Source organism: Bufo bufo, chromosome 1 (assembly GCF_905171765.1).
Source record: "Bufo bufo chromosome 1, aBufBuf1.1, whole genome shotgun sequence".
NCBI classification, from domain to species: domain Eukaryota; kingdom Metazoa; phylum Chordata; class Amphibia; order Anura; family Bufonidae; genus Bufo; species Bufo bufo.
In genome coordinates this window covers 490,025,953-490,050,122 of record NC_053389.1, presented here as the reverse complement: position 1 = coordinate 490,050,122, position 24,170 = coordinate 490,025,953, and the positions used below count along the sequence as shown (strand labels likewise).

Sequence of the window (24,170 nt, the reverse complement as noted above, 5' to 3'; positions counted from 1 at the left end):
TATTTAAAAAAAAAAAAATTCTATATATACATAAAAATTCTAATCACCCCACCCCCAAAATTAAAATCCATAAATAATTTTCAAACATCATGGGCATTGCCGCGTGCGAAAACACCAGTACTATGAAAAAAATATATATATTTATCCCATACGGCAAACGGTGAAATGGAAAAAGTCCAATCTGACATTTTTTTAGTCGCTGCAGCTCACACAAAAACATTGAATAAAAAGTGATCAAAAAGTCATACACAACCCTGCATGTTATCAATGAAAAGGACGGATTACCCCGCAAAAAATAAGCTCTCGCAAAGTTCCATACACATTAAAATAAAAAAGTTTATGGGGGTCAGAATATGGCAATTTCCAAAGTTTTAATTTTTTTTCCAGTATTAAAATGCAAGAAAAACTATACATATGTGGTATCATTGTAATCGTACTGTCCCGGACAATAAAAGTAACAGGTCAGTTTTACTGCATAGGAAACACTGAGAAAAATAAAACAAAAAAACTATGGTGGAATTGTCTTTTTTTCTTAATTCCATCCCATTTGGAATTCCTTTCCTCGCAACCGTAATTGGTGCCATTAGAAAGTGCATCTTGTCCGGCAAAAACAAGACCTCATACGACTATGTATGAATGAAAAAAATAAAAGTCAATCATGCTTTGGAAAGGCTGGGAGTGAAAAACAAAAACAAAAAAACGGAAACTCACCCGGTCTTGAAAGGGTTAAGGGGTTATAACTGATTATGTTGCCAATGGCTTAAATCCGACAAGTTCGGGCTTGGGATCGGTGTTCTGTAGATTGTATTATTTTCCCTTATAACATGGTTATAAGGGAAAATAATAGCATTCTGAATACAGAATGCATAGTAAAATAGCGCTGGAGGGGTTAAAAAAAAAAAATATTAAAAAATTTAACTCACCTTAATCCACTTGATCGCACAGCCCGGCATCTCTTCTGTCTTCATCTTAGCTGTGTGCAGGAAAAGGACCTGTGGTGACGTCCCTCCGGTCATCACATGGTCCGTCACATGATCTTTTACCATGGTGATGGATCATGTGATGACCGGAGTGACCTCACCACAGGTCCTGTTCCTGCACACAGCTAAGATGAAGACAGAAGAGATGCCGGGCTGCGCGAGCAAGTGGATTAAGGGGAGTTAAATTATTTTTTATTTTTATTTAACCCCTCCAGCGCTATTTTACTATGCATTCTGTATTCAGAATGCTATTATTTTCCCTTATAACCATGTTATAAGGGAAAATAATAATGATCGGGTCTCCATCCCGATCGTCTCCTAGCAACCGTGCGTGAAAATCGCACCGCATCCACACTTGCTTGCGGATGCTTGCGATTTTCACGCAGCCCCATTCACTTCTATGGGGCCTGCGTTGTGTGAAAAACGCACAAAATAGAGCTTGCTGCGATTTTCACGCAACGCACAAGTGATGCGTGAAAATCACCGCTCATGTGAACAGCCCCATAGAAATGAATGGGTCCTGATTCAGTGCGGGTGCAATGCGTTCACTTCACGCATTGCACCCGCGCAGAATACTCGCCCGTGTGAAAGGGGCCTTAAGAAGCCACAGTGCTAAGTGCTGCAGCTCCTTCATTCTCAGAACCGGTATGGGTCCTAGAGGTCAGCCCCTAGAGATCCAGGTGATAAGCGATCATCTTATGAACATGCAGCGGCAGATGAGGGAAGGGAAAACTTAACAGGCAATACAGAAGGCACAAGTCCTTTCCCAGATGATACATTCTCAGTGAGCAGCGGGGATGTGTATTACACAGAAAGCTGCAGCGCCACCTACTGAATGGTGCTAGGAACTTCAAAGATTGCACATTCAATGACATTGAATGCTCTTGTGTTAGAGGTACTTGGTATTACTAGACCCAAATCAGCTCAGGGCTGTATTCACTTGTAACTCTGCTTGCTGTTTAACAACTGAATCATAGCACCCGCTCAGACCCAAATATTCTTAAAGGGGTTGTCCGGGTTCAGAGCTGAACCCAGACATACTTATATTTTCACCCAGGCAGCCCCCCTGATGTAGGCATCGGAGCATCTCATGCCCTGATGCGCTCCCTTGCCCTGCTCTAGATTGTAAACAAAAGAGCCCCTGCCCTGCGAAATCACACACTGCCGGGTGGAAGCTTCTACCCTGCAGTGTGTTCGATGACGTCACCGGCTCAGATGGGCTGGCTTTAGCGCTGCCCTAGACAGTAAAACGGTAGGGCAGCGCTAAAGCGCGCCCATCTGAGCCGGTGACGTCACCGAACACACTGCAGGGTGAAAGCTTCCACCCGGCAGTGTGTGATTGTAAACAAAAGAGCCCCGTGCCCTGCGCAATCACACATTGCCGGGTGGAAGCTTCCACCCTGCAGTGTGTTCAGTGACGTCACCAGCTCAGATGGGCGCGCTTTAGCGCTGCCCTACCATTTTACTGGCTAGGGCAGCACTAAAGCCTGCCCATCAGTGCCGGTGACATCACCGGGCTTCCTGGTAGTCCCATGGAGAGCCCGGTTCGTCACCAGAACTTTTGAAAATGCCTTTGCCCTGCACGATTTAGCGCAGGGCAAAGGAGAGCATCGGAACATGAACTGCTCCGATCCTCAAGTTCACGGGGGCTGCCTGGGTGAAAATAGAGGTTTGTCCCGGTTCAGCTCTGAACCCGGACAACCCCTTTAAGTATACATATTCTAGTTAGAAAATACTTCACAAGTATTCAAACTGTACGGTAGAAAAAAAATGCAGAACTTAAACAAACGAGATCTATAATAATAAAGGGTGTCAACCATATTGTGCAAAGAATTGCGCATAAATCAATGGATACTCACAGGAAATGCAGCCAAAGATCATCCAGCAGATCATGCAGAGCAGGAAGAACAGGTAACCCATGAAATAGCGATGGTTTCCTGAACCTAAACCAATACAAGCACAAGTGTCTTAGGAGGCTGAAAAGTTTTCTGTTCCTTTTTTTTTTTTTTTAATACCTATTGCACAAAACTACAGCCAAAGTGGACAACTGTAAATGGATTATACTGGTCAATATAAGTGGTGTGACGGTAGGTCCATAATAGAATACTGCTACATACCTACACAGTTGCCAACCCAAGGACAGTGGTGGTCAAACTTCGCTATGCACCGATTGCAAATCCCACAGTGCTTAGACCTCACTGGTTTTCTGATCTGCAGATAGGAATGCATCAGATGACAACCAATAAAAGTTAATCCTTATAAAACAAAATGTAGTCATAGGATGCTGAGCGTACAGGCCTCATTACATTGTTGTAGGTTTTGCCTAGACGCCTCAATGAAGGTTTGTGGTGACCAGACTTTTGTTTCTCATGTAACAGCATTCACTCACCAAACAGGTACTGCAGAATATGCTCAGGTCCAGGCTGCCGGTCTCAGCAAGCTCTACTATTGTCTAATAAAAGGACAAAATACCAAACATTTAATAACCTAAGACATGCGTCATTCCAGTACAAAAGTACAAAATAAAACTTCAAAATTAACCCAAAAAAAATTCTGTAAAAGTTCTGTTTTCTTTTTCAAACCAGCTTTGGAAAAGCGAAACATAGACTTTTATAAGCAAGATGTTCACTTTGTATATGAGAAATGTCTAAAGGGGATTTCCAATACTTTTTTAACTCATTAAAACTGTGATTGTGGCTTGGTAAATTCCCCCCCCCCCCCCCTCTCCCCTGTCCGATGGCTCCACATGCATGACATGAGGCCTTTACCTATAAACACAGGTGAAACTTTGACAGAAATGGGAGTTTTTTGTATTAAAAGGATTTTGGAGGCTGTAAATGAGAACCAGAAGGGACAGGACCAATCCATGTAATGTCTGCGAGACCAGCTAGATTTGATTTTACCTTTTTCTTTTGTTCTTCTGTGGCCTTGATAATGCCTGGATCAGATTTCCAGGATTTACCAAAATTGTAAAGCAGTGCAACACTGTTCGCCAAAAATGGAAGGTGGATGAAGAAAAAGTTCAGATGTGCTAGAAGTTAAGGAAAATGCAAGAAAGTGGCAGGCCAAAATAAAGACACATCTAATCGAGTCATGTAGGATGATGGACTGCATACACCAGGCAGCTGTTGTAAAACTACAACTCCCACAATGCCCTGCTGTAGGCTGTTTGGGCATGCTGGGAGTTGTAGTTTTGCAACAGCTGGAGGGCCGCAGGTGGCATACACTGAACCCTTCTGTGGGGTAGGAGAGTTCCAGAAGCCCAAGCCTTAGATAAATGGAATGACTACCCTACAAATTAGTCATGTGATAATAAGAGTAGAGAAACAAAACCTCAAGACTGTTCTCCCACGGTCAGAAGACGATTATAAGACAAAGGAATAAATTCCATACATTTTTGCGGAACAATTTACCCCTATCACATGTTTTAGATGCATTATGAGCATACAGACATTGAGCTGTATTACTGAATATGTAGCTATACTACAGACTTTTTACTATCAGGTCAAGTCAATCAGTAAGCATACAGTAATTAAGCGTTCACAAAATTATCCAACCCTTTGGCGCCGTGTACTGTACATTCACAATGCTAGAGGTATGTAAAAGTGTATATGTACAGCGCGGGTGCAGAAGCTGTGTCCGCACCATCTGGAGTGGTTCTCCGCTGTATTACAACTGACACTCAGCTGCAAGTGCCAGGATCGGAAAATCACTCAGATTCTGGCAGTTTAACCCACTAGCTGCCACAGGAAATGAAAGCCATGGAATCTAATTGGTTAAAAATAGGGAAAGGGCTCCCTCTGTCACCCTCATTGACAACCCTGTAAATGTAAGGTGCTGATAGGCCGACCTGGTAGCAGTGACAGAGATAATACGATGCAATACTGCAGAACATGGCATAAGTTAGAGCTCCCTAGGGGGGAAAGCTAAAAAAAAATGCAAAAGTTAAAAAGTGTTTGAAAAGATTAAAATTAAATCCAAAAGTTGGGGGCGATACCCCAACTATAATAGCCCCTTCTAAAACATTTACATTTTATTTATCCTGTACTGTTATTCCTAAAATTAAGTCCAATGCATCCAGACATATGACAATTGAGAACCACAACTTGTCCCCCTCCCCTATGTTGACAAGGTATGGCCATCAGTTGCTCCAACCAAACCCTGAAGTCCATCATTCAGATAAAGTTAGTTATCTGTACAGAGCCTCTGTACTCCGTTCAGAAGTGAAACAGAATTAAAATATACCATATCTAGCCAAGGGAGATGGACGCTGAGGAGGTTCAGACAAAGGCCACTACAATACGCACACAACATGTCTAGACGGACGTCATCACTTGACTATGTGAAGACTTAATGATCTTGGAGCCGGATGTAAGTGACATGAAGGAGAGTCGAAATGCTTTACCACTGAATGCTATGAGTCAGCAGGATGAAGAGGTGAAATCAGAGGAACATACGGTGCAGGAACACAATGTCATCATGGCAGACATAAAGGGGCTGTGCGAGATTCTGCCTCACTTTATCTAAAAAACATCATCACTATGTAAACATGCATGTATGTAAAAAAAACACACACAATAGGTTTAATCACTATCAAGTAAAAGAAACAATTAGAGGACTGACCCAAAAGCCTACTGTATGATACTACACCGACTCACCCTCCAACATAGATCACATACATGTATATGTTATCAGATAGGTCTACCATCACACAATGCATTGAACAGTCCATTTGCCATATAATAAAGGTGAACAAAAAGCGAGTAGAAATGTATACATTTAGATGAACGTGGTCTTCAAAATAAATCACTGTCCTTGTCATAGGAGAAAGGATATCATTCCAGAACCAGAAGAACCAGGTAACGTACATCCAAAACTTAGTTGCCAGGTATATCCCAAGTGGAAGAGCACTGTGCATTGAGTGATCAAAGAAAGACCTTCAAAAAAATATTAAAAAACAATAGATATTAAATAGGTAATCACTGCAAAAAGACACGTCTGCCTTTCACAATGATGCAACTACTTTCACCACCTTAAAAACATTGAACAATTTATCGAACAAATTATTTGGCTCACAGATGGCAACAGGAAAAGGGCTGTAACATGTCACTGTACAGGAATATAGCGGCATAAAAAAGGAAAGGGCATACCGTACTTTACTGTATTTCTTATCTCTCTACATGAAATAGTGCAGTCTACAATGCTATTCTCTAAAGTATGACGATGCACGTCACTCCAGCGTATGAAGAGTGATCTTTTTGGAATACAGCAGGTTAATGGGGCAGAGGGATACGTTTGCTTTCCAGGCATATACACCGAGCACTGTTCAGAGACGTGATGTGATGAGAACGGGCCTTTTATATGCAGCCGATTGGATCTTTTAAGCCGGCAGAAACCTTGACTCAGATTTCCGAATATGGTAGACAGTATAAACTAAAGGGCCCTATTAGACTGCTCTAATAGGGCATAATATGTCCATATAAATCGAGCAGCCAATCAGCCGATGAACGAGAAAATGCTCATCTGTCTGCTGATTGGCGTCTTTCTCAGGATGATAGATGCCAGATTATGGGCAGCAGAGCTCCCGGTGTAATCAGGGATGTGCTGCCGATAATCAGTACAACTGAATGATGGAGAACCCACTGCAGTAGAGATCATTCCAATGTAAACGGGCACCGGAGCACATTCATTGGCGCTCGCACTGCCTGAACATCGGACAGTATTAGGCTGGATTCACATCTGCGCTGTGAACTCCAACAGTCTGTTCCGGCAAAGTTCACTGTATCAAGTATTGCCGGATACCACCGTGCACTGCTGGATCTCCATTCACTGTAATGGGATCCGGCGGTAATCAAGCCGCTTTCCGGAATATATGCCGATTTTCGGACTGACAAAAAAAAGTTGCGTGTAGCCTTCTATCTGCAGTATACATGTACATTGAGAACATTTCCTGACCCATACTATACAAATACATTTAGAAATGTAGACAGTGGCATTATTTACTGGACGCATGGAATAAACAACTGACCATGACTGCCGAGTCCAGACATAGATTTTTTTTTTTCTTTTAACTCATTATTCATTTATATGTATTTCCTCAGAATTAAAGCTAGATACGAAAATACATATTATCGCTCAACATTTTTGGTCTTGAACCACCCACCTGCCTCCTTTAGGGCGGATTTACATGGTCCGATTTTCATACACAAAAGCACATTCCCGATAATCGGCCTGTGTAAAGGTGCCACAGACGATCCCGTGAGTAAGCAAAACATTTGTTCATCAGATGATGCAATCTTTGGTGCGGACACCTCAATCATCATTTCTGGGCAGCAGATTGTGCTGTATGAACAGTGATCTGCTGCCCAGAAACAATGTATGAGGATGAGAGATTGCAATAGCGATCACTTGTCCTCATACAACAGTGATGTCGATGAAGCTCTCTACATCCACAGACAAACAGGCAGTTACCGGGAAGGAACACTCCCTTCCCGATAGTTGTCTGCTCTCCCGGGGCGTGTAAATGCGTCTTTAGTCATCTAAAAGAAGGGTGAAGGCACACCGTCCCTCTCACTGTGCTGAGTAATCTTCTTACAAGTCATATATGTTTGTACAAGGTTAAAGGGGTGCTGCAGTTTGTTTAAACTGATGATCTATCCTCTGGATAGATCATCAGCATCTGATCGGTGGGGGTCTGACACCCGAGACCCCCGCCGATCAGCTGTTTGAGAAGGCAGCGGCGCTCCAGCAGCGCCGCTGCCTTCTCACTGTTTACCGCTGGCCCAGTGACGACACTACTAGTATCAACTGGCCTGGGCGGGGCTAAGCTTCATTCAAGTGAACGGGGCTTAGCCCCGCCCAGGCCAGTTGATACTAGTCATGACGTCAGTGGGCCAGCAGTAAACAGTGAGAAGGCCGTGGCACTGCTAGAGCGCCGCTGCCTTCTCAAACAGCTGATCGGCGGGGGTCCCGGGTGTCAGACCCCCGCCGATCAGATGCTGATGATCTATCCAGAGGATACATCATCAGTTAAAATAAACTACACAACCCCTTTAATGATTACCTCAAGTGAACCAGTTGTACTAAAAAGACTTTCACAGATGACATTACATGAACACAATGTAGAGGAACAGCTCTAAAAAAAAAACAAAAAAAAAACATGTCAGCACTTTGTGTCTTCACAACTACCCATATCCATGTTTCACTACAACGACATTCAATCAAGGGTATATACAAATTTAAGCCACTAGATCGTGCCGGCCAAACCCACCAATTTCAGCATCTAATGTAGGAGACAGGAACCCACGGCACCCCAGCTGTTGTCAAACTACAACTCCCAGCATGCCCCATTTGCTGCTGCAGGAGTTTTGAGAACAGCCAAAGCAAGTGTGCATTCTGGGAATTATAGTTTCACAACAGCTGAAGTGCCGGAAGTATCTGATCCCTGAGATCTAATGTGTATGCGGCCTCCCAACTCTCCCACGACCATTCATTTCAGGGAAGATAAGAATCAGGCATGCTGGTCCTTTCGTTCTCAGGAGACAAGCCTCTGCCGGAGGTGTCTGTCAGTAGCTTTCTCCCCTCTCCCCAGTAAAGGGGGAGTTCACTTTATGCCGAACAATACTAGGTGTATGACCAGCTCTAGTCTTGGAAGCAAGCACAACGTGAGGTCTCATGATTTTATTACACTTACTGAATCAAAGCATGGACTGAAAAAGTAATCAAGATAGGCAGGACATATGACACTGTAGATTCCTTGTGGGCATCTGCCCATATTACTACAAAGAAACCATTTACAGAACTTTTAGGAAAAGCAGAACAGCTGACAGCCAGGGTAGGACAGATACAAAAACATGTACCAGGAACTAACTTTATGGATAGGGTGCAATCATTCTGTGTGTTACAGACATATATGAGCAAAATGCATTCATGCCATGAAAGATCTGCTCCATCATAGTAACATAGTAACATAGTACCATAGTACATAAGGCCGAAAAAAGACATTTGTCCATCCAGTTCGGCCTGTTATCCTGCAAGTTGATCCAGAGGAAGTCAAAAAACCCTGTGAGGTAGAAGCCAATTTTCTCCACTTTAGGGGAATAAAAAATTTCTTCCCGACTCCAATCGGGCAATCAGAATAACTCCCTGGATCAACGACCCCTCTCTAGTAGCTATAGCCTGTAATATTATTACACTCCAGAAATACATCCAGGCCCCTCTTGAATTCCTTTATTGTACTCACCATCACCACCTCCTCAGGCAGAGAGTTCCATAGTCTCACTGCTCTTACCGTAAAGAATCCTCTTCTATGTTTGATCAAGGCCTCCCCCATCATGAGCAGAGTTTCCTTTTTAAGGTTTTCTTTTTTTGAGCAATATCATTTTGATATTATTATCATTTACATTTATGTATTTTTACAATTGCAAGGGCTACGGGTAGCAGGAAACACAATCTGTGTATCCTAATATATCCATATATACAGTACATACTATTGGTTTGTAACAGGGTCATCACTGCAATATGCTACCCAGGGTTAACATAACTGTACTTGAAAAACCTAACCCTCCACTGAATCATTGTAAGGTGGGCAAGAAGAGGTTAAGACAGAACTGATTAGACTCCCCACAATCTATTGGGTAAAAATTTATATATAGATATTAAAAAAGGAAGTTCATTGTAAACTAAACAACAAAAAGTAAATATGACAATCATGTTCACTTACTTTGACAAAAACTGCACCATTGCCCAAACTCCACCATACATGAGTCCTTTGATTAACCAGGAATCAATATCAAGATCAGCAATGAACCCAACCAACCAAATCACCAGGAATGGTGTTCCCAGCATTACTTTTTGCCGAAATTCCTAAAAAAGGTAAAAACAGCAGATCAAACCAAAGTTTAGAACATACAAAATATAAAAAATTATACATATAACTAAATACACTAGTTTGTGATTGATGTGATAGATCGCAGTTAAGATAATATCTTGTAAGAGACGGACAGGGCAGACCGACTCCAGATAACATATACAGTACACGAGTGGAATATCTGTAAAACAACTAAAGAAAATAAACCCAAACCTACACTCCTGGGAGAAGTGTTAGATAATCATAGACCAGAAGACAAGAGATATATTAAGAGTATGACAAACTGTTGGTGGTCCATCTGTGGGAAACGTAGAGATTTTGAAGAATATAAAGCACTCCCTACTTTGACTATGAATATAGACAACGTGCCTTTATGTGACAAACATCTAAAACAGCAGCAGGAGGAGGAAAATCCTACCACACTACCAGTGGCGTAGCTAGAATTGACTGGGCCCTACAGCGAATTTTTGATCAAGGCCTCCCTCAGCAAATTCATCGCAATCTTCTTCGCGGCAGCTGCTCCGTCCGTTTCCTACAGTGTCACTGTATATAATGTCATTGTATAATACTGTTGAGGTGACCCTGACAATAACATCTTTTAGTCCTCCTCCTGGGTGGACTCCTTTTGAGTTCGGACCCCAAAGAAGGCGCTTCCCCTACAGCTATGCCCCGGCACACTACAATAAAAATGCATATTTATTCATAAAAATTTATACAGTGAGGAACAGAAGTATTTTAACACCCTGATTTTGCAAGTTCTCCCACTTAGAAATCATGGAGGGGTCTGAAATTCACAAAGTAGGTGCATTCCTACTCTGAGACAGAATAAAAAAAATAAAAATAAAAGTATGGAAATCACATTGTACGATTTTTCAAGAATTTATTTGTCTTGCACTGCTGAACGTAAGTATTTGAACACCTGAGAAACAGCAAGAATTCTGGCTCTCAAAGACCTGTTACTGTGCCTTTAAAAAGTCCACCTCTACTCCACTCATTAATCTAACTTAGTAGCACCTGTCTGAGCTATTTAAAAACACCTGTCCACCCCACAGTCAGACGCCAACTACTGCCATGGGCAAGACCAAAGAGCTGTCAAAAGACACCAGAGACAAAATTGTGGACCTCCACAAGGCTGGAAAGGGCTACGGGGCAATTGCCAAGCAGCTTGATGAAAATAGATCAACTGTTGGAGCAATGGTTAGAAAATGGAAGAGGCTAAAGACGACCGTCAGTCTCCTTTGGACTGGGGCTCCATGCAAGATCTCACCTCGTGGGGTATCACTGATGATAAGAAAGATGAGGAATCAGTCCAGAACTACAAGGGAGGAGCTGGTCAATGACATGAAGAGAGCTGGGACCACAGTTTCAAAGGTCACTGTTGGTAGAACACTACCCTGTCATGGTTTCAAATCATGCATTGCACAGAAGGTTCCCCTGCTCAAGTCATCACATGTCCAGGCCCGTCTGAAGTTTGCCAATGACCATCTGGATGATCCAGAGGAGGCATGGGAGAAAGTCATGTGGTCAGATGAGACCAAAGTAGAACTTTTTGGTCTAAACTTCACTCGTCGTGTTTGGAGGAAAAAGGAGGAGGAGTTGCATCCCAAGAACACCATCCCTACTGTGAAGCATGGGAGTGATAACATCATGCTTTGGGGGTGCTTTTCTGCGAAGGGGACAGGACGACTGCACTGTATTAAGCAGAGGATGAATGGGGCCATTTATTGTGAGATTTTGAACAACCACCTCCTTCCCTCAGTCAGAGCATTGAAGATGGCTTGTGGCTGGTTCTTCCAACATGACAACAACCCGAAGCACACAGCCAGGATAACCAAGGAGTGGCTCCGTAAGAAGCATATCAAGGTTCTGGAGTGGCCTAGCCAGTCTCCGGACCAAAATCCAATAGAACATCTTTGAAGGGAGCTGAAACTTAGTGTTGCTCAGCGACAGCCCCGAAACCTGACAGATCTAGAGGAGATCTGTGTGGAGGAGTGGCAGGGCTCCAGACTAAAAAAAATATCATTGGCTCCTAACCTGAAAAATTTAGGAGCCAAACTAAAATTTTTAGTCGCCAAACTTAAAATGCATATAATTACGGTATAATAATAAAATAAAAAAAAACACACGTCTTACCTAGGGTTGTCACGATACCAAAAATTTGACTCGATTTCGATACCATAAAAAAAACACACACTCGATACCACGTGAAAAAAATAAAACACCAAAAAAAGCAGCGTGCATTCCAGATTTTATGGAACGTCTGGACCATAATAGAACAGTCCTAACCTAGTAATTTTTGTTGGGACAAGGTGACTAAAAAATGGTAAATTGCAAGTTTCTTTTTTTCCTGTTACGGCGTTCACCGCATAGGAGATATTTTTAAATATTTTAATAGTTTACACTTTTTCGGGCGTGGCGATATGTAATTTTTTTTTATTGTTTATATATTTTATATGTAAAATTGGGCAAGAGGGTGATTTAAACTGAATATTTAGGTGTTTTTTGTTTTTTTTTACTTTTTATTTAATACCTATTTACCCCCTTAGGGGCTAGAACCTGGGATCTTTCATCCCTTGTCTTATTCACCCTGATAGAGCTCTATCAGGGTGAATAGGACATCACACTCTCCCTGCTGCTCTGTGACTATGGCAGCCAGGACTTCAGTAGCGTCCTGGCTGCCATGGCAACCGATCGGAGCCCCAGGCTTACACTGCTGGGGCTCCGATCAGAACTGCCACCAATGATTTTACTTTATAATACTGGGGTTGGGGGGGGGAGGGGGGGGGGGGTTATAGTTTATGCTTAATACAAATGCAGGCTACAGGTGCCCGACACATCCCATACCCGGCACCCAGCCTCTATGACGGCGCGCTACGTTCCGCCGCTATTAACCCCTTCAGATGCCGCACCTGGGGGGTTAATAGCGGCGGATTGCAGCACACAGTCATAGAGGCTGGGTGCCGGGTATGGGATGTGTCCGGCACCCGCATGGCAGCCTGCGTTTGTATTAAGCATAAACGATATTCATTGGTGGCGCAGTGCCCATAGCCCCTCCCCTCCTCCTCCCTGCTATCAGCCCATTGGTAGCAGCGGTACAGGGGGGAGGGACTGCCTCCTTCTTACCTGTGCTGTTGAGAAGAACATGGCACGCGCTGACAGCAGCGCGTGCCATGTCAGTAATGTGAAAGCGGCAGAGGTCTAGGCGAAAATGGCGACAAGACTACAAAGTTTTGTCGCCATTTAGCAATTCTAGGTCGCATTTGCGACCATTTTGGTCGCCATCTGGAGCCCTGAGTGGGCCAAAATCCCTGTTGCAGTGTGTGCAAGCCTGGTCAAGAACTACAGGAAACGTTTGACCTCTGTAATTGCAAACAAAGGCTTCTGTACCAAATATTAACACTGATTTTCTCAGGTGTTCAAATACTTATGTTCAGCAGTGTAAGACAAATAAATTCTTTAAAAATAATACAATGTGATTTCCAGATTTTCTTTTTTCAATTCTGTCTCTCAGAGTGGGAATACGCCTACAATGTGAATTTCAGACCCCTCCATGATTTCTAAGTGGGAGAACTTGCAAAATCGCAGGGTGTTCAAATACTTCTGTTCCTCACTGTAATGACACACATTATACACTGACCAACAATACTAACATCTACATCATAAAGAAGAGATCTACAATCTTTTAAACATCAAGAACCACATATGGGGTGGTTTCACACATGGTGGGATTTTTTTAAACAGTTTTTATGGTAGTTATCAAGCAGTTATTTGAGCCAATCCCAGAAGTGGATTCAATAGAATGAGGAAAGATAAAAGGAAGGACTTTTCCATCCTGCTGGATCCACTTCTGGTTTTACCTTTAAAAAAAAAAAAAAAATATATATATATATATATATATATATATATATATATATATATATATATATATATATATATATATATATTATATATATTTTTTTTTTTTTTTTTCATACAACCTCCAATAAAAAAATATCTATATAACACCACAAGATGCAGAAGTGCACACATGCCAAGAAGTGGCAAAAGTGGCATGGAAAAGTGAAGGTAACTGGAAGTAAAAATACAGGCCATTATAAATGTATAGCATCAGAAGCAGATTGGCCATAGACCCTACAGGGAAATTTCCAGAGCGGCCGATGCTCAGTTGGCCTCCTGAGCCCTTCTCACAGCCGCCAGATGGGTACATAACAATCTGATGCTCTCAGTATTAATAAACGCGAGAGCATCCGATTCTTAAGCACCTGGCCGACGGCCGTAGGTGCCCTCCTGAATTCAACTGCATCGCCATCCTCAGGAATGTAATACACTTGAATACTGCAGCAAGAGTGGTGGTATTTTGTGCTGCACTCTAGTATTTGGTTCTGCAGAGGTGGTATTTTGCGCTATGGTATTGCTGGCCCTGCCTACTTGTGTTGCCCCGCCTTCTGTCAAATTGGACTCGCCTACAACATGGGGCCCACTATTAGGTTTCCAGGTCCACTTTAAGTTCCCAGGCCAGCCAGTATAGCATTCATTCATTCTCTACAGAACTGCAAGTGACAGCCCAGTAAAGCACTCGACCATTTCCAACAGTCTCATCATAGAGAATCAATGGAGCAGAAGGACACATGCTCTACCTACAGCTCCATTATGGCAGGGGACCAAGATCCCAATTATTGGGATCTTTGGAGGTCCCGGTGGTTGGACCCCCACAGAGAAGTTCATTTTCCCTTAATCCTGTGTATAGTGGATAACCTTCCAACTTGGCACAACCCCTTTAACTGCCAATCATATTGATCTGATCTAGGAGGAACGTTTCTAAAACACTATGACAAATCTGGTGTCTGCAGCTACAAACACAACTCTGAGATAAAAGTCTAAGCAGAAATCGGACTTCTAACACTTTCACTATACATCTTCCCTTTAGGCACTTGCCATAGCCAGAATATAAGAGCTTGTTCTTATCTTTCACACCATAACGGGCTCATTACAGAAGCCGGGGAGCAGCATCAAAAATGTTACTTAAACTCTGTGAGTGTGAAGGTCTACAGATGGGAAGAAGCTGCAAGTGACATCAAGAAGAACCATCCCAGCCTCTTAGTGTGATCATTTCCCCCCTGTACAGGGGGAAATACAGGAACTTTTTTCATGTCATCACCCTTTATCAAAATGAGAATGTGCACCATCTATGGTCACATCTTTGCAGGGCAGGGTGGGGGCCTTTTTTCCCACTAAAGGAGTGAGAATATGAGCAGCAATCTGGCACCTATTCATGACAATTGTCTACTGTGATTCAAATATTTACTGGCATCTGGATTGTGGAAATTTTTCTCTCCCGTTGATGAGTGATGATATCTAGACGCAGACATAGAAATACGTGACCAGTATCAATTCCCTACTTACCAAAAATCAGGGCATCTAAGCCCCCCTTTCCACCCAGGAACCCCCGAAGCCCACCTGGGAACACTCACTTTTGGGTGTGCCCATGTTTGGCCCGGGGTGGCACAAATTTTCCCGGACTGTCTCTGAAAATCAGGGACAGGCCCGACAAATTTGGGACAGTTGGCAACTATGCAATTCCACAGGAGGTGATGTCTCTTTTCAGGTTATTTGAGTCAGACTTCTAGCCAAACACGAGAAGATTATTATTTTTTTTAAACAAAACATTACGGTTTGATGCAAAATTGCCTTAAGGTGCCCAGAAAGGTACATTTCTGGGTGACATTTTCACAATGTCCCAGGTGTCTGCTCTCAAGTAAGACTGTATTTGGCCAATTCGTATGCATTCATGTAACACAACACCCGCTGCACCTAAAGGGCTGGATCACCAAGTAACACAGCGCCTCCTTACCTTGTCTGCCTTGAGCTTTTTCAGGAATGAGGGATTATCATAGCCTTTGGCTTGTCTGGCTTCTTGTAAATGGTTAATCATCCAGACATTTTTTCTCTGTTTTGCTAGATCAAGTGGAGATTCTCCCTGTGGGAACATATGGAAAAATATGAAGACATTATTAGGAATTATTTATTCTTTGAGGCATTCATTTCACTAACTGGTAAAAGGCTCAGTTATAAAGTTATGCACAGAAGAAAGCCTATACATCCAAGAGAAGTAAAATCACTTCACCTTAATATTTTGTGCATCAACGTTGGCACCGGCGTCAAGGAGCAAACTAATGACTGTTGTATTTCCAGCCAAAACAGCCCAGTGTAACGCAGTGTTCTTGTGGTATTTATCGCCGAGATTAACGGACACATTAAACGTGAGGAGCAGTCTTGTGGGGTCTACACTACAAAGGCAAAAGGAAAAAAACAACTTCACATACTGTATGAACCACATATATTGACTCTTCATAAATGTTACAATCTCCTACTGTCATGTTTACAACTTTAAAGGGGTTGTCCACTCTTTCTATATTGATGGTCTATCATCAGGATCAGCAACATCTAATTGGACCGAATCCAACACTCCACGCTGTTCGGGGGCAGCTCTGGAAGTAGGCACCAAATACCCCGCACCTGCCATCTGCACTTGTAGGTTGAATGGTTGAATGAGGTGTCAGGGGTCATCTTATGGACAGGACCTCTATGTGGACAGAACAAATTTGCCCACAAGGAGACATGTCTTTTGAAACACAGAACGTCAACAAAGGCTACATTAGTAAGTGCCATACAGTCTCTTACATACACAATGGTCAACGGTAGCCAGACAGCGGACAACCCCTTCAAAGGAACATATACATCACAATATATTTTTATCACATATTAACAACCTATATATTCTACGTACGGTACATTTTTTTATTTTATTAAAAAAAAAAAAATAATAATAATGTTTTCTATGAATACTGAGTTTTAAAAAAATGCCTTTATTAATATGTCCTTTTAAAAAGATGATTTCAAAGGGAACCTGTCACCTGGATTTTGTGTACAGAGCTGAGGACATGTGTTGCTAGATGGCCGCTAGCACATCCACAATATCCGGTCCCCATAGCTCTGTGTGCTTTTATTGTGTAAAAAAAACAATTTTATATATATGTAAATGAGGCAAGTAAGAAGCTCAAAGAGCTGTTACTAACGTTTCCGGAGCCCAGCCATGCCCACTGTGAAGGAGCCCAGCACCGCCCCGCATCCTCCGAATCTCTTCCTTGCTGCCCGACGTCACAAAGCTAGACCGCCGTAATCTCGCAATGCGCGAGCTAGCGCATGCGGTATAGTGTTCCTTCCCTGTGGTGGCATCAGCCTCAGGGAACAAACTGTGCATGCGCTAGCTCGCGCATCGAGAGATTACGGCGCTCCAGCTTTGTGACGTCGGGGAGAAAGGAGGGGATTCGGAGGATGCGGGGCGGTGCTGGGCTCCTTCACAGTGGGCATGGCTGGGCTCAGAGTCGGAGAATGCTGGACTCATCTCTGAAGCATGGAGGAGAATGAACCTTAGATGAGTCCTTTTACATATCTATAAAATCGTTTTTTTTGCCACAATAAAAGCACACAGAGCTATGGGGACTGGATATTGCGGATGTGCTAGCAGCCAATGTCCTTAGCTCTATACCCAAAATCCAGGTGACAGGTTCCCTTTAAGGGGTTGGCCACTTTCTTGCTACCAATGTGTATGTAAGATGACTATATGTCACTTACTAATATAGCCTTTGTTTAAGTTTTGTGCCGTTTGCTGTATCTCATGAGCCATGCCCCCTTGTTGGGCACATCTTCTGAGCTGTCTGCATAGTGGTCCTATCTACAAGATGGCTGCTGATGGCAGGTCATGTGGCAAGACTTGGCCAAGAAGTGAGCATATCTTATGAAATATAGAAAATGTGCAGAATTTCAACAAAGGCTGTTAGTAAGTACCACAGAGACATGTTACTGACACATTGATCAACAATAGCCCCCCTCTGACTGTTATATAGCATCAGGGTATGCTCCCAAGTTGGATTCTGCCGTGTACCCTACAGCTGAAACCACTGTGGCTTCTGCCATGGGTTTGCATTTGAAATGCTACAGTCCTGCTCTCTGTTGAGCTCCACTGAATGGAGTTACACCACAAGCAAGCTACCGCCACGGTTTCCTCAGGTGTCCGTGCAGTAACATGTCCATTCTTGGAGTGGTCTGGGAAATCTACGTGAGAAAAATCCCCAAGCGCATGAACTGTACTGCAGCCTCCCTTTGAAAACTATGGGAGGCAATTTCAGGGCAGATGTTGTGTGGTTTTTCAAAAGTCCGACATCTGGGCATATGGGTACGGTTCTGCTTAATGGAAATAACGAAATAAAAGCATAAAAGTAATTACCTGTGTGTCCGGTAAGCTGCCCACATTAATGGAGTCATGCCATTCTGATCCATCATATCTACATCCTGAAACAACAAAACTGATAACGTTAGATATTAGACTGCAGATTGAACGCTCATATGGCTTTCAGGCCAACTAAAATATATCTATTGTTAGAATGTTGTCTATGAATCTATGGTGCAGCGGTCATAAAACGCAAGTAAGCGACAAATATGTCAATTAATGTGTCCAGTGCGGAGAACGCGCTGCGTGTGGGGGCATGATTTCCCGATATGGACACTGCTCCTTTCACAGGAACGTATGGTATTACGATTTATAATGCTGGGTGACTCTGCCTGACCTTACTTCTATAGAATTATACTGACAGCATTATGTCAGTGTAACTCAATAGATACAAGTCATGCAGAGACACACAGCATTATATTGCTGTGCGCTCCAGTGAAAGGAGCAGCGCCCATAACCGGAAATTGCGCAGAGCGTGTTTTCCACACTGGACATGCCCATCTGGAAGGATCGATTTATCATGTCGAACACCTATTTTCTTGTAGTATGTTTTCGATGAGTATTGTAGTGCATTGATACTGGTATTATTTTATTTCTTTATTTCTCCTTAAAGGGGTTGTCCAGGCTGCAAATACGGATGACCTATCCTCCCGGCACCCCTAATGATTACCTTTCTGAAGGGCTTTGCACTCATATGATTGCAGATTGAAAACCCGTGGTGTAAAGTCAGTTTACGCTGTTTGTTTCCTCCACAGTGTATGGATGACATTTCTTAGGTTTTAGCCACTTTGTCAGTACTGTAAATGTTGTGGATTTGCTGCATGCATTTCCGCACTGGAGAATCCGCAGCATTTATGCCTCATGTGGCCATACTCAAAAACTAGAATGGGTATTTTCCCCCCAAAGAAACAGATCCTTTATATCATTGCTAAAATGATTACAGACAAATGTGTGAGCTTCTATGTTCATTTTCTGTAAAAAGGATGTGTGCGCCCTCTGCTGGCTATGCAATGTAACAAAAGATATGACACTAATAATAAAACTCATTGGGGGAGATTTATGAGAAAAATGCCCGACAGTTTTGGAGTAACCTGCCACAAAAACTGGCGTAAAAGCGTTCAACCACATTACCACATCTGAAAACGCAGCATGGCTTAGCTAGAAAGAGTATGACCTACCGGAATCGGCTGTGTTTGCAATGCAAATGCGCACTAATAATGCACCAAAATTGGCATAAAGAAAGCCAACTGATGGAAACTTAGACTAAGGGCTCATGCACACAAACGTATTTTCTTTCGGTGTCCGTTCCGTTTTTTTTGCGGACCGTATGCGGAACCATTCACCTCAACGGGTCCGCAAAAAAAACCTGAAGTTACTCCGTGTGCATTCCGTTTCCGCATGTCCGTTCCGCAAAAAAATAGAACATGTCCTATTATTGTACGCATTACGGACAAGGATAGTGCTGTTCTATGAAGGGCCAGCTGTTCCGTTTCGCAAAATACGGAATGCACACGGACGTCATCCGTATTTTTTGCGGACTGCAAAATACATACAGTCGTGTGCATGAGCCCAAATGGTGAGCCAGATTATCCAGCATCAGTCACTGTGATAAATCTGGTGTAGTTTTAGTCTGTCTAGTCTAAGGGAGGTAATGTATCAAGATGCTAATTGACTGATTATTTTTTTCTTTTTGAAGTGTCTGCTTTTTTCAAAACCATTTTTGTGACAGATTTACAAAATATCCCACACAATTTGTTCAATTTTTTGGACAAAGTACAAATTTTTTAGTCTAAAGTACTCCCCCATAGGACTGCAGTGCACGGCTTTAAAAAAAAAAAAAAAAAAAAAAAAAAAAAAATTCAAATCACAATGATAAAAATCGGGCTAAAACTGTGGCTCCGCCCACCAAACATCTCACTACCCCATAGTAAATATCAACTGCCTACTCCACCGGGAAAACAGGCAAAGAGGGCAACTTTGCCGCATTACCCCCGAGTTTACACCATCTTATCATGAATTCTTGAACTTCTGAAGCCAGTTTATCTTGAGACCGTAATTGCCAAGCGTCTGTACAAAGACTGCAACTGTTTAAGGGGCTGTCTGACATCCGCTGAAAATGAAAAGCTGGATGGACAGTGTCATAAAACCAGCACTTGCCATATGACAGTTCAGTTGTTCCACCACAGCAGCTACTGTCCTTACCATTTCTGCACACGTAACCACTGGGGCCACTGACTGGTCAGTAGTGGTCAACTGAATGTATACAGGGCTATCAAAAGTATTTTAACACACTGTCCAGCTAGCCTTCCATTTTAAATGGATGTAGGACAGCCTCCTAAAGGGGTTGTCCAGGTTCAGAGCTGAATTCATGCTCCGATACTCTCCCTTGCCCCCCTCTGGATCACGCAGGGCAAGGGCTGTTTGTTCATATTTCTAACACTGCTAGGTGGAGGCTTCTGCCCAGCAGTGATCCCGGTGACGTCACTGGCAGTAATGGGCGGGCTTTAGAGATGCCCTAGCCGTTTTAGAGAAGCCCGCCCATTAGTGCCGGTGACATCACCAGAGCTAGTCGGAAGCCTCTGCCTAGCTTACCCATGGAGAGCCTGGTACATCACCAGATCTCCAGAAAAAGCACCGAATCACACAGCATGCTCCGATGCTCATATCAGAGGGCCTGCCAGGGTGAAAATGGGAATATATGTTCCTGTGTTGTGCCAGCTACACTATCTCGGGGTAAACACCCACCACCCTGCCCATTTCACTCCTGCACAGACTCCTTGAGCTCTTTTCCCTAATGATCATGTAGAGCGCTGCCCTCTCATAGCGACAACCATGTTGGTGTAACGGTCCAGTTGCACCGTCATCTCTATACTTCCCTGCTCTCAGCTCTATGGTCAGTGGAGGAAGGAAACACACCAGATTATGATATCACAGGTAAGTGGATCACTTCCTGATTATGTATGACATCACAAAAAGTGTTTCTAATAAAGCCATGCCTAGATCCCAGATGATGACATCACAAACAGTGTATTATCATGAGGCCATCCATGAATGTAATAAAGGTACCAACTACAGACAACTGGCTCACACTCTGGGGTGTTCTTGGGCAAATTACAACAACAAATTTCCAAATGCACTGAATTCCAATGTCTTCGCAAATGTGAATAGCACCAACAAAACATGAGACACAGTATTTACATGTGTGTTCACAGTATTAGTAAGTGTACACCCATTTTCCGCTAAGCCCCACAACCCATGTTGGGCGCTGCAGAAAAATTGTTTAAAACTGTTGTGCCCCAGAATTATGGCTCAATCGGAGGCTAAATCTCTCCATTAATAGCAAACTCTGTGGGTGTACTGTGTGCCAAAATTATTAAAAGGGGTTGTCTGCTATCCTCTGGATAGGTCATCAATATCAAATCGACACCCCCGCCGATCAGTTGTTTGAAGAGACCGCAGCGCTCGTACATGCACTGCCTTTTCTTCATTGCTTACCTGCTCACTGTCACAACTGCAGCAGCGGGCAGGTGTAATTACATCTAAGTCGTCCCATTCACTTCAATGGGACGTCTCCTTCCTGTTCAAGTGAAAGGAAAGGAGCTGTCCAATTGAAGAGAATGGGGACGCCATAGTTGTAATTACACCTGCCCGCTGCTGCAGTTGTGACGGTGAGCAGGTAAGCAATTAAGAGACAAGCACTGCCCCCTCTTCAAAACAGCTGACTGGCGGGGGTGCCAATCTGATATTGATGACCTAGCCAGAGGATAGGACATCAATATAAAAAATTGTGGACAACCCCTTTAAGACGTAATAAAGAAGAAATGTGTGTGAAAGAAGCCAACATTTGTTTAAAAAAACACTAAAGATAGAAAATTAAATAGTTGGTAGAGTTAGACAAAAGTGTCTACATCATCTACAGGATTAGTAAATCTGGACCTCTGGTATAAGAAAATATAGTGTTTTTGGAAGCATTAATATTGAGGGATTCTGGGATAGTCTGTGCAACTTGTAGTCAGAGATGATTGTAAAAATTCAATCTGGAATTTCAATACATTTTTGTAGGGATCGACCGATTATCGGTTTTACCGATATTATCGACCGATATTCAGTATTTTGACCGTTATCGGCATCTATTTTGCAGATATTCCGATAATGTATTGGGAACACAGAACGCGCTGCTCTCAGTGTTCCCTCAGCAGCACAGGGGAGAAGGAAGTAGCGTCTCCCTCCCCCTGTGCTGCTGCTGCCGCCAGTTAGCGGAGAGAGGACAAAAGAAGGGGAGGGGCTGTGGCCACCGCTCCACCAATGAAGATAAATCTCTCATTTATTCATATACAGGAGGCGGGAGCTGGCTGCAGAATCACATAGCCGGCTCCCGACCTCTGAGCGGTAGCTGCGATCTGCGGTAGTTAACCCCTTAGATGCCGCGGATCGCAGCTACCGCTCATAGAGGTCGGGAGCCGGCTATGTGATTCTGCAGCCAGCTCCCGCCTCCGGTATATGAATTAATGAGATTTCTCTTCATTGGGGGCGCAGTGCGCCCCCCCAACCCCCCCAGTATTAATCATTGGTGGTGCAGTGCGCCCCCCATCCCAGTATTAAAAACGTTGGTGGCACAGTGCGCCCCCCCAGTATTAATCATTGGTGGCAGTGGCCACAGGATCCCCTGCTCCTCCGATCGGAGCCCCAGCTGTGTAATCCTGGGGCTCTGATCGGTTACCATGGCAGCCAGGACGCTATTGAAGCCCTGGCTGCCATGGTAAGCTCCATGCTGTTGTGTGCACAAAGCACAGAGCAGCAGGGACAGTGTGAGATCCTATTCACCCTGATAGATCTCTATCAGGGTGAATAGGACAAGGGTTCTAGTCCCTAAGGGGGCTAAAAGTTAGTAAAAAAAATATTAAAGTATAAATGAAAAAGAAAGATTTACCCCAAAAAAAATACACGTTAACAATAAACATATTAATTTTCAGCAGATTTGTGTAGGAAATAATTTTTTTCAAAAATGAAAATTCCCAGAATATCGGTATAAATTATCGGCTATCGGCCTGAAAGTTCACAAATTATCGGTATCGGCCCTAAAAAATCAATTTCGGTCGATCCCTACATTTTTGTAAAGATACTTATAAAAGTCACAAAAAAATATATTTAATTTGGGGTACATTAACACAAATCTAAGCAGTCCATGCCCGTGCTGCGGACGGCAAATTGCTGTGTGAATCCCATATCGCAGCACAGACCCAGTGACTTGAATTGGTCCGCGATCCGCAATATACAGCAAAAGATAGGACATATCCCATCTTATGTAGTAAAGAGGCATGGACCCAAAAGCCAACGGAAGTTCTTCCGAGTGCCTCTGATCTGCATCTTGAGGATTGCGAACCCATTCAAGTCAATAGGTCCACATCCGGCGTACAGTGGTGTGAATGTACCCATATGCTAATGTTTGCATCCTAAACAAGTAGGGGGTTCAAATATAAACGAACGGGCTCTACAAATTCTATTCACAAACATAAGTAAAAGCACAATATAAATAAAGCGCACCCACCTGCCCCTTCGCTATAAGATATGCCACAATTGAGGTATGTCCAAACTGGGCGGCTAGGTGAATACAGCTGCAGCCTTCTCCATCTATAAGTGAGGGGTCAGCGCCATATTTCATCAACTGGACCACCATGGAGAGATGCCCCTGTCTGAAAGACATGCAGGATATAGCTTACAGATGATACATGAAAGCACTTCCTTTTCTTTGTATCAAGGTTAGACCAAGGACAGAAAAGGCCACAGCAATGGAGTTACAATCCAGAAGAGAAGATACAAAGTAGCCATGACCAAACTGGTGTGGCTTACAGACGCAATTAAATATTTAGTTCCACTGACTCAACTCATTAACCCTTTGAGGACCGTGGGATTTTGCTTTTTTGCGTTTTCGTTTTTCATTCCCCGCCTTCCCATAGTCCTAACTTTTTTATTTTTCCCATTCACATAGCCTTATGAGGGCTTATTTTTTGCGGGACAAGTTGTACTTTCT

At 43.2% G+C, this 24,170-nt stretch overlaps 1 protein-coding gene across 1 annotated transcript in view; it reads right to left on the bottom strand.

Moving 5' to 3' along the window:
- Positions 1-24,170, bottom strand: part of ZDHHC17 (zinc finger DHHC-type palmitoyltransferase 17) — a 48,442-nt gene that overhangs the window by 8,914 nt on the left and 15,358 nt on the right. The window contains exons 5-14 of the mRNA XM_040410244.1: positions 23,688-23,832; positions 18,137-18,201; positions 15,974-16,136; positions 15,701-15,826; positions 9,703-9,845; positions 5,817-5,917; positions 3,884-4,008; positions 3,370-3,432; positions 3,098-3,191; positions 2,840-2,923 (exon numbers count right to left, since the gene is read on the bottom strand). Coding sequence (XP_040266178.1) covers positions 2,840-2,923; positions 3,098-3,191; positions 3,370-3,432; positions 3,884-4,008; positions 5,817-5,917; positions 9,703-9,845; positions 15,701-15,826; positions 15,974-16,136; positions 18,137-18,201; positions 23,688-23,832 — 1,109 coding nt within the window. The remainder of the gene's footprint in view (positions 1-2,839; positions 2,924-3,097; positions 3,192-3,369; positions 3,433-3,883; positions 4,009-5,816; positions 5,918-9,702; positions 9,846-15,700; positions 15,827-15,973; positions 16,137-18,136; positions 18,202-23,687; positions 23,833-24,170) is intronic.